Raw genomic sequence first — 12,087 nt, 5'->3', positions numbered from 1 at the left:
ATAGCTGGCCAATCACAGCTCACCTCGCTTTTTCAGACCGATGAGCTTTGTAAAAATCAACGCGTTTCAGAATGGCGGGGCATAGAGGAGAGTACCGTATGTACCGTATGTGGAAAATAATGTGTTTTTTGAACCTTAAACCGCATAAACACATTTCATTACACCAAATACACAAAATAATGTTCTTTTTAGCAACATCATATGACCCCTTTAAGTAGTTAGTACCAGTAAAAATAGATGTTTAGCTAAATCCATGGTCCTTAGCGATTCAAACAAAATGCATGGCTATCATTACTTTGCGAGACAAAAAGCCATATATAGGTAACATAAAATTATACCGTGGCTCCTGAAGATATATTGAGGTCTTGAGAAGTGAAATGATTGGTCTGTGCAAGAAACCCTACATTAATTACAACATTATTACCTTGATCCTCAGGCAAATGGTCTTGAGAGTGTTTACAAAAAAAAGATGGGTATAAGCCCTGAACACTGGGCTTAGCTACATCCAGCTTTACGATAAATATTTACACATGTTGCACCAACTAAAACTATGGCGCAACCAGGCCCAGTGTAGACGATGCATGTCCACGCTGACACATTACACCCCAGTGATAGTCAGGTTGCCATTCACGCTGCAATGACTACAACTAATACTAATTATTAATTACAGAAACATATTTTGTGTCAGGTGAATTACTATCAGCAGTGTGGTAGCCTACACTGATCTTGAGGATTGCTATATATTGTTTATCCTGCCTAAAAGGCAGCCACAGACATTACAGTTCACATCTGCAATAAAAATTTATTCACATACATGGATCCTAAAAATTAATCATGTCCAAACAAATCATGACTTTTCACTTTACACTTACCTTTTAATTGGCGTAAGATTTAGTCTCAAAACAGCACTGCGTAAAGCGGATTTTACGTCCAGCCTAGAATTACAACCTGTAGTCTTAAAACTAGTACGTCCCGCTGGTGCAACCGACCCCTGGTGTGCAAACTCCCTGTTGTATAATGACATATGCGTGGGGGAAAACTCACACGTGAACTGACACTGTGTTGGATGGGGTGGATAAATTAACAGCAAATTTTAATTTTTCGGTGAACTATCCTGTTAAATATTCAGTATCACCTAATATGTAAGATTTAAATAACACCAGTCATCTTTTTAATGGGAATCATGCAGACACATGGTCTGTGCTCCATTTTCTCCAACATTAGGAAACCGTTATCAGATTTCCCAGGATCCTCATGTACCACACGCTCCATGTGGATCAAGAAGCAAGAGACCCTTTAAAGTCTATTACTGTATGCCACTGGTGTAAATTTAACATGACATGAGGACCTGTCTCTCAACCAGAGCGGTATCTCAGAGCAGGAGACTCACAGCAGCAGTGGGCATGTAAAGGTGTGATCACACTATTCTTTGGCTCTGCCCCAAAAGGCATGTTTGCACTTGCAGACTTGCACCAGATCAAAGTCTCTTATTAACTTACACTGACATACTTTTCAGCATTCAAAAAGTAACCAACAGCAATGACATCATTGTAATATCTCCGTACTGAATTGTGTGTAGAGCTGCCTCTCTATTTAACTCTACAGTATATACACCAAGGAAATAGAGTAACAATGGACCACCGTGCTTGTCTGGACCGGAAGCATTTCATGTTCTGGTATTTTCATAACCTAGAACTGCCAAAATAAATTGAGTAGTGCAAACTTTTTGAGTATAGCAAAAAGTAACAAATATGATATAAAAAATAAATAATAATAATAATAATAATAATTACCAGATTTTTAAAACCTATCCCAAAGAACATCAAATGTCTAATCTTAAGTGTGTTTTCCAGATGTGTACCTTTATTTTGTACACACTAAGTGTGTCAATGTGATGAAAGTGTGTCATGGTTTTGATGAAACCATGAAAACCATGGTTTCCCATTACAATTAATGAAGCTGTTTACACTGCAACACTGTAGCTTCATTCAATATAATGCGAGTGATCTAAGACTTGCTTTCTAAAACCTGTAAAGATATATATATATATATATACACACACTTTATGGCTTCTGTTTATACTTCTGTTGTCTACTGTCAATAAATGGACAGTTTTTTTTTTTTTTGATCGTGTCAAGGCATTGTGAACTCTACTCTTATTAAAGTGGGGTGGAAAAACAAAACCATAAAGGACTTGGGTATGAGGCTAGAGAAAAACACAATTTTTTTTTTTTTTTGATCGTGTCAAGGCATTGTGAACTCTACTCTTATTAAAGTGGGGTGGAAAAACAAAACCATAAAGGACTTGGGTATGAGGCTAGAGAAAAACATTTGGGTTGATTGACATCCCTGCATTTTCTGGGTAAATTATTAAAGGGGCTTTCTTGTCCAATGGGTGGTCCCTTTTCACCCAGGCCAACTTTTGGCTACACCTCTCAGGAGCTCAATTAAACTGGTTTTGTCCATCCTAATTAAACATGTCACCTGCTTTGAGTCAACTGTGTGAGGGCTCCCTTTTTACTGCTTACTCTTAATTAACTTAAGTTCCTGATTTTAATTAAAGTTAAGGGATTACATTATAGTCACTAGTGGTTAGGGCCAATGATCACAGTGACAATACCCAATGTTTCAAACAGCAGTGGCTTAGAATCGGCATTCAGTTAGATGTCTAGGGAATACAGTGTGCTTAATAGGGGCTATATTAATGAAGAAAGCTAGGTAAGCATTATCTGGAAATTGGAACAGGAAACTGTACAAACTGAAAGGAATTGGTTATCAAAGTAAAGCAGGTGCCAAATGTTTAACCCTTAAATGCATACCTCGGGTCTTTAGCAACCCGGGACATTATTCTCTTCCCTCCTTCAATTTTTTAAGTTAGACATCAATTTTCTTAGTATTCCTCAATCTATTAATTATAAACAATATAACAAGAAAAAAATATTAAAATATAAAAGAATGGCAGTTTTCTGATTAATTTTTTTTTGTAAAAAGTGTATAGGGTCGCTAGAGACACGAGGTATGTAAATGTGTAAGTATTTTTTCCTGCGCAACTATATTTACATATCTGATGACTCAATATGTGAAATGCATTTTTTTTCGTCAAGGTGGCACTGTTTGATACACAATGATGATGTGACGTTTCACACATAATTACCGCAGGCATAAAACAAACAAATACGATCAGCAAAAATTTTAGTGGTTTGAATTAAACCACTTAAATTGCAGCAGTTAGAGATTCATCCGTGCTGGATATATAGGTCCGGGTCGCTAAAGACCCGAATATGTAATAATGATTGGCGAAACATTCATGCATTTAAGGGTTAAAAGAAGATACCACTATAGTGTCTGTATGAGAGGTTTGAGTAAAAGGTAGTAAATTACATCAGACTGGAGCTTTACCCTCTTACTTCAAGACCATTAAAGGATTCTTTGATTTCTGAGTGGCTGCTCAAACATCTGAATGGCTGTGAATGAATGGAGTGAATTTACTGTTCTTGTGATGAAATGTTTTGTAAAATATTTGCAGTTTCTCTCACTGTAATTTTTAGGCTGTTGACTTTTTTATATGATAATATAATAATAAATTTAAAAAAAAATCAAATCACAAGGGTTTTTGTGAATGCAGTGTTGCTTCTAAGATCTGCTTCTCAAGCTGCCTTTGATTTTAAAGCCTATTTTCCAATGAACATTTATCTTTAATAGGTTATCTTTGATATCTTTGATTCATAGACTCTTTGAGAAAGCCTGACTCTATGAGCTGGATGTTCAAGGAATCATATAGATAGACTGAAATGCAACACCAACAGTGTGTACGTGCTGTGTGATATTATTTCCAGTTTTATTTGCTAAAATATTGAAACACTCCAAACATAATATGTATTATACTGTATATTGATTACTTCTAAGGCATTGTTACATTTTTGATGCAATTTGCCACTTAGACACTACAGTGAAATATGCCTGTTCGATTGTGTACACACAAACTTATTTATAACAGTGACAACTGCATTCTACAACCAAATACATTCTTGAAAAAGGTTGGTAGTGACAGCCACATTTTCATTCAGTCTGAACAGTGTGTACAGAACTGATTAAAATAGTCCTATTTGGACCTGAACAGCTTGTGCTCCCACCGGCAGTTTAAGGATCCCGTATATTGTGGTCCAGAGAACTTTCATGTGAAATGAACTTCTGTACTTATGTAGCCTACATTTTAGTCTCACCCTCTGTTTGTATGCACTTAATCCTTTCTTCTTAGATATATCCATTAGCCTGCTGTCATTGGTGGTGACCGCTTGTGGCTTGGCCCTGTTTGGCGTCTCTCTCTTCGTTTCATGGAAATTGTGCTGGATTCCATGGCGCGAGCGAGGCCTCTCTCCAGGCACCAAGGAGGGACATCCAAACCCCCCTCATCCTCCTCCTCCACCCCTTCAACCCCAGTCCATCTATACCGAGGTGGACGCCACCCTCGACCGCCGGAATAATGCCAGAAGTTCAGTGGTAAAAGAGACTACGGTGCTGCCCACTCCGGTCTCTCCAGCAGTTCCGGGATCTCCTCCTGCAGTGCCAGTGCCTGAGGCAGCCCTCAAAATAAGCCACACATCACCTGATATTCCATTGGAGGTTGAGTCTAAGACTCAAGAGAATGGTGTCCATGGCAACACACGCATGCAGAGGCAAATCACAGATCCCTCCTCGACCTGTGTCAGGTAAGTTAACCTTCTATAATTACTTTAATGGATTCTGGTGAAACGTCAGTCTCTCAAAAATAGGACTGGCTGAGAGGTCAATTTGGTGTCCAATCAGAGTTTATCACTAAATGTCTCTACAGTAGATGACACTGACCTCATACAGATACAGTTTTCATTTTTAAGTTGGACAATTTTAAGGCCGTAGGCTTGCAGTGTTTTCCTGCACATTTTAAAATTACAGCATAAAATGTCAATACATTTTCTGGATAAGGAATATATTCATTCTTTTGAAACAGCCTATAGCTGTTACTTAAAAAAAGAATAATTTGTCTAATTTTTTATATTACAAAATTGTAACTAGTTCCTAAACATTTTTTGTTTTGTATAATATTGCTTTTGCCATCTTGTAAACAAATTAAAGGGGTAGTTAAAGGGATAATACCTTTTACTTTGGTAAAATGACACATTATAAAACCAATTTCACAATCAACTAACTAAATCAGCTAACAATCAACACACAGTTGTCAATATATCAGTAGTTTGCATCTTTATTTGTTAGATTGACTATTGATATTGATTTTTTATGATGATGTATCAAAGGCCTGTCATATCCAGTATTATTGTCTTTAACTCCTACGATATGTCAACAGGCAAAGTTCAATTCGGCGTCAGATGAACCAGTCGAACCCTGACTTCACAGTAACCCAGTTTCAGAGGCAGGACTCTCTGACTGGCATGAGTCTGGGCCAGCTAAAACCAGAACTCTACAAACAACGATCCCTAGATGGCGAGGACAACCGAAGCAGTCGTGTGGGTAGCTGTGGACGCCTCCACTTTATTCTTAAATATGACTGTGACCTGGAACAGCTCATTGTCAAGATCCACCGAGCTCAAGACCTCCCTGCCAAGGACTTTTCTGGAACCTCTGACCCATATGTAAAAATCTACCTTCTCCCAGACCGCAAAACCAAGCACCAGACCAAGGTGCATCGTAAGACTTTAAACCCTGTGTTTGATGAGGTCTTCCTCTTCCCTGTGGCATATGCGGACCTGCCCACAAGGAAGCTGCACTTCAGCGTGTACGATTTCGATCGTTTTTCACGCCACGATATTATTGGGCAGGTGGTGGTTGACAATTTTCTGGATCTAGTGGACTTTCCCAGGGAGACGAAACTGTGCAGGGATATCCAGTATGTGTCTTCGGTGAGTACATTTTTTATGCTTCCGTTGTTTGGTGTACTCTTCGAGATGAACAAAAATAGATCTCAAAACATTTGAGAGATTCAGGGACTATAGATATTTATTACCCTTTAAAAAAAAATGCAAACACTGTGGCTCTGTGGCACTGTCACAATATTGCTGTGTTTGTTCATCAAAACACAGCTCTTTGGTCAGGAAATGCTTAAAATAAAAAATATTTATTTAAAAAAATAAAAATATATTTATATAAAAAATAGTAAAATAATAAAACAAATGCAATTGTGAATCTACAAAATCTTCTGCTTGGCACATGCACAAATTGAAGCATGTTGCTTGATTGTAGTGCATTGCATAAAAAAAAATATTCGGTACTCATTATTCAGAGACACCATTAAGATCCATTTTCCAGTGTTGATACTATTGCAATATATGACTGCTTACTGCTCAAACCAAGCAGCTTTCTGTTGGTCCGCACAGCGGATTCGTTTGACCAACTTGAATACGAGCAAAATCATGGAGAGACTTTTTCGCACTTCATGTGAAACTCCCAATCGGACAGATTCCTATTGAAATAAATTAAATTCTGCCCTAAGATTTCACAGAGCAATGGTAAATTTAGAGACTCTTTTGTTTTTTGTGCATTTACCTGACCCACATCTTTTTTGATGTATTATGTTTTTGTGCCACACACTTGCTACTCATTCTGTGACCAACATTTGGACTGCTATTCTAACAAAAATCTCAAATTTCGTATTACCCTCAAGGGTTTATTTGGTGGTTTGGCTACACATTATCCTACTTATGAAACTGCTAAGAAAAAAATTAAATACATGTACATGAAAAATTGATAAATTGAAATTATTTCATTATGCAAGAAGAAAGAGTATGGCGTGATAAAGGAGTGGTTTTTAATCCACAGCACTGCACAGTATGTATTATCTAACACACAGTTCACTGAGACAAAGCACTGGTATTACAATTATTGGGTAAAATTGGAATGCCCAGTATGACAGCTCTAGTGAAGTAAATCCCACCTTCTAAATAAAAGAGCCAGTCAGTCACTGTTGCTGCCTGGTCTTTACAGTGGTTCTTGTTGTTAGATGATAGCGTTGCTTCAGCTGCTATTTGAAAGCTCCAGATACCATAGAAACAACTATAAAATGGTTAATGCTGTCAGAATTTGTGCAGCATTTTCTGCACACTGCACAAGCACATTGTCTGGACCAACCAGAAAAATAAATAAATAAATAAAAAGATAATGATAATTTGATAATAATGATAATAATGATCATTTGAAATACAATATTTAATTGTGAGTTAAACAAATCGTTTTTGAGATTGTGGCATTTCCATTTGGTATCATTTTAGAATAATGTTCCGTCATTAATGAATAACTACACAGGAAAAAATGAGTAACACTCAATATTAGATACTCTGATTAATGATTTAGTAAGTAATAGCATACATTTAAATGCAGTTGTGATCTAATAAATAACTACTATTTTTATCCCTCACGGTGAACTACTAAGATGCTAACTGTATAAATGTAGCTTTTGGGACCTTAAACATGTGGCCAGTTTTCCGGCATCCCTCTGAACTTCACCCTTATTTGTATGATTTATTCATTTATTTTTAATTTTATTATTACTACTTAATTGGAGAGAAGACAGCTTAGATATACTACTCATTGAATAACTAGAGCAGTGGTTCTCCATTGCAGTCCTGGGGACCCTCTGCTCTGCACATTTTGCATATCTCTCTTATCTGACTCAAGTTAATGGATCTCTCTCCTAAGGAGCTTAGACAAATTAAGAAAAAAAGTTCAAATACATTTTATCATTACTTTGCTTTTTAATTATGATCCCAGGGACCCATAGCATGCATTAGAAATTTTGTATGCCTCCCTTATTTAACACACTTGATTTAGATCATCAGTTTATTAGGAGAGGTCTTCATGAACTGAACCAAAGTCCCTTTCAAGGAAAGTCAGATTACTTGGCAGACATCTTTGGAAACACATTTGGGCAGCATTTTTCGTTCATATAAACACAGTTTCACTTTAGAATTTCACTGTTTAACTTTTTTATTTTTTCATTAATTTTCTTACTTCTTCATTATCTCTACATACTCCTCTAAGATCACTCCTTTGAGTATGAGGCATAACTCCATGAGGAAAATGGCACTAGAAGTGTTAGGAAAATGGCTTTTGAATTGGCAAAGATGATTGCTTCTGTTTGCTTCTTTGTGTGTTCAGTGGTTTGCATTCTCTATTTAGAAATGAATGTCTGTACTGGGTCAGACCAACAAGATGGCTCCTCCATGTGTGGCTGTTATTTTAAACACACTGTCACACATCACTGAGAATCTTGTGAAGCTGAAATGTGTTCCATTAACCTTTCTGAACACTCAACAATGTAAAAAATATATTCCAAATATATTCCAGTTTTGATTCAAAATCTGATGATTCAAATGCACATTACTTGTTAGGCCATTTATGTAAGCCATTTAAATATTTGTTTATTAAAAGAAAGTATGTATTAGAAAATTAATGAATAAAATAAATAAATAGTTCATACATAATATTTCATAAGTTCTATGGGGGAAAAAAAAGTTTGGAACAACATGAGGGTCAATAAAGTTTGACAAATTATTTTGGATATTATTTAGATCATTTTGCTTGTATTATATATTATTATTTTGCTTTAACTTTTACTTTAATGCTGTCTGATTGGCAAATATTGGAAACTGCCATGGTATATTGATGGGTTTCAATCTTCAGTAATTATGAGGAACTAATTTATCAGAATCTTCTGTTCCAAATGATCATTGCAAATAATTTGTTTTATGCACCTGCAGACATTTCAGAACAAATCTATAAAACCATTACCCTCACAACACAAATCACACACCTGCATCAGTTCACATGGCCAAACACATTTGAATAGCCACAGCTAAATCATGTGGAATGGCAGCTATGTGAAATCTGTATAGACCGCATAACTGCCTATTGGTCATAGCAGGCTGGGTAACTAAGAAAATAAAAATCTCTCCTGTTTTAGCTTTTTGAAGATATTATTGATACAATGACATATTGAATATTGAACCTTAATTGGACTACTTTTGTCACAAGTTCTGGTAAACAGTCAGCTTTTTAATTTCTACAAGTGTACAATGAATTCAGCTTCAGAAAGAATCCACCATTGTAGGCCAAACCCTGATTCATCCAAACCCACTCTGTTCTGCCAGACGTCTCATCAATACCAATCTGGAGTCTAGGAAACAGCGCCATTTTTACAGTGCATAAGCAATGAACTGACTCTGAGGGGCATTTCTAAATAAAACCACTTGTGACTTTCTGAAATTAACAGCACACAGGACGTGTTTTGATGTTCAAACCCTGTTCTTTTAAATTAAAAAAAGAATAACTAGAGCTCATTTAAAACTCAACTCAAGCTAATGAGACAGATCTACCCGGATCTGTCATAACAATCACAAATACAAAATTCAGAGTGCTAGAGAAAATGAGACGTTTGTCCCAAAGGGCCTCATTCAAGTGTACAATATAGCTCAGTGCCTACTAAACAGAAGACCAGAGTGAATTATTGCAGTTTCTCATTCAGTGGAAATATAAATTATGTTTATCTGCTTTTGGGGGGGAAAAATAAGGACTAAAGAAATAAAAGTTCTTAGTTACTTGTAAACTGTGAATATAAATGGTCAGTCGGTCATTATCACAAAATAGACAGCGGTCTGGTATCATCATGAAGGTGTTTATTTTGCGATAATGATGGTCTGGCTGTACTTTATCCAGCTTGTTATTTGACTACTTACCAAATACATAAATGTTTGTAGATGAAATGTTGTTTTGACCAGAAATAATTTTATGTGAGAAGAGACATGTTATGGAAATTCAGTTGATAAGAAATTACAGAGTTTAGGTACATTATAAATATAGGTATAATGTGTTCATATTATGATTCAGTGTGATCCCATTAGATTTCATACAGTGACAGTATCAATGTCACACAGCTTTTGCTTAAATATTTTGTAGAAGAACAACATCAGGTGAAAAATGTTGAGGAATCATCTGTCCTCGTGAAGAAAGAAAGAAAGTTTTTTTTTTTTTTTTTTTTGCCTGGATTTACTAAAGTCACGCTGTGAAAAATGTGGAAAAATAGAAAAATGTGAACATAGTTTATTTTGTGGCCAAACTTGTGTATATGCACTTGTAGGAGTTTCCCTTTTCAGATGCAAAATCTATGGGAAGAGAGTATTTAAATGTATTATGCAAAGTCAGTTTACTAGTATTTGCGCCTTAACCCATTCTGCACCTGTGTTGTTAGTAGATTACCTGCACCTGGGGCCTGATTTATAAAATATTGCATAGAAACTGTGCTACATTTGATCTTACAATTATTTCTCAAATGTGTGTGCATGTGATTGAGAGAATGAATTTAAATACAAAAAAAAAAAAACCTCTTTTAGATTTGAAATGTAAAAATCGCAAATGATCTTAAAACTGTGCACAGTTGAATGGTTTCAGATCTTTGCCTTGAAAATGCCAAATAATTAATGTATAATTAATTATTAATATAGAGCACCAGTCAATGTCCAAATCCTTTACTTGAGAATGGTGAGTGGCAAGAATAGCTTACATTTCCAAATACCTGCAGTACTCCAAATACCTGCACAAAAAGCGTGTACGTCTGCTTAAACCCTGACATGGCACTAAGCACTTTTCCATGTCAAATACCATTTCCAAGTCAAAGACCGTATAAATCTGAACATTGGTGTGGATTTTAGCGTACACACACTCTAAGATCAAATCTGTGCATATGCATGTTTTATAAATGAGGCAACCTTATGCTAATTTGCTCTGCTCTTGGTAGATTGCGTTGGTCATTATGAAAATGATCTGGCTGCGTCTGTGTTCGTTTATTTACACACTGTCAGTAGATCACCAGCAGAACTTTCCAGTCCCATTGTTACTTTTATGGAATTTCAGTTTCAGGCTAATTTGCCTTGTTTTGTAAATCTGGCCCAACTCTAATAACATGACTCTCATTTACTAGTAAATGATGGAGATACATTGCATGAAAGTGGCTAATTTATTCAGATGGATCTTCTAATAACACTTCCAGTTTGTTCTCACTATAGATCTTATTGCATTGAACCATACCTGTTAACATCTTTAGTAAATCAGGCAATATATCTATGCAATATCAGTATAAAAGAGCAGCACTTGCCCTTGAGTATTTATTTACCCTTTCTAAATGGCAGGACCACTAGCTTTTCAGATCCTCTATGAAACTAGATCACAGATAACACAGCACTAGAATGACCTTTTACTGTCACAACCAGCACGGCCCCTGGTTATCTTCAGCATGAGCCTCAGGCATACATTGGGGTGTCAGATATGAACTCATAATATCTCACTGCCACCAAGAACACCTCCTTGTTTTTTTTTTTTTTATTATTATTATTATTTATTTTTACACCTTATATGCTGACTATTATGAAACTAGATCACAGATAACACAGCACTAGAATGACCTTTTACTGTCACAACCAGCACGGCCCCTGGTTATCTTCAGCATGAGCCTCAGGCATACATTGGGGTGTCAGATATGAACTCATAATATCTCACTGCCACCAAGAACACCTCCTTGTTTTTTTTTTTTAATTATTATTATTTATTTTTACACCTTATATGCTGACTATCCTGTATGCTGACTATTTAGACATGATAGGTAAATGCCATTATAAAAAAGAATATGGAGTCTGACAGATGCTAGTCTCATCCTTGGATACCATCTGTTTTAAAATCAAGAGTTAAGAGACTGCTACAGACTCCCTTTTTTCCATAGAGGCACTTAGCAGCAAGTAACCTATTACAGAAAGCAATATGTTATAAGCAAAGTGTGTTATGTGTTTTGTATTAAATAACCTGTACTTCTGATTGAATGCAATTCTGATTACAAAGTCTGCACACATTTTCTGTTTTCTGCTTGTTTGCTCTATAACGGCTCATGCAAACTGCTGAGACATTGTTTGATTGTGGGATTATTTATTTATTCTTTCTCACAGTGGTCTATTACAATGTGGTCTGTTATTGTTCCTAAATGGCACACACAAATAAAACAATATTTAACATTCACAATAAATCACCACAGCAAGAATACTAACACATTTCGAA

The 12,087-nt window shown here is 36.0% G+C and overlaps 1 protein-coding gene across 1 annotated transcript in view; it reads left to right on the top strand.

The window, feature by feature from the left end:
• The window catches only part of LOC107728097 (synaptotagmin-9-like), a 28,609-nt gene that overhangs the window by 5,487 nt on the left and 11,035 nt on the right, over positions 1-12,087 (top strand). The window contains exons 2-3 of the mRNA XM_016538174.1: positions 4,259-4,709; positions 5,342-5,894. Coding sequence (XP_016393660.1) covers positions 4,259-4,709; positions 5,342-5,894 — 1,004 coding nt within the window. The remainder of the gene's footprint in view (positions 1-4,258; positions 4,710-5,341; positions 5,895-12,087) is intronic.

Source organism: Sinocyclocheilus rhinocerous, unplaced genomic scaffold (genome assembly GCF_001515625.1).
Source record: "Sinocyclocheilus rhinocerous isolate Xijiao unplaced genomic scaffold, SAMN03320098_v1.1 scaffold1358, whole genome shotgun sequence".
Lineage (NCBI taxonomy): Eukaryota > Metazoa > Chordata > Actinopteri > Cypriniformes > Cyprinidae > Sinocyclocheilus > Sinocyclocheilus rhinocerous.
This window is presented reverse-complemented; position numbering and strand designations above follow the sequence as displayed.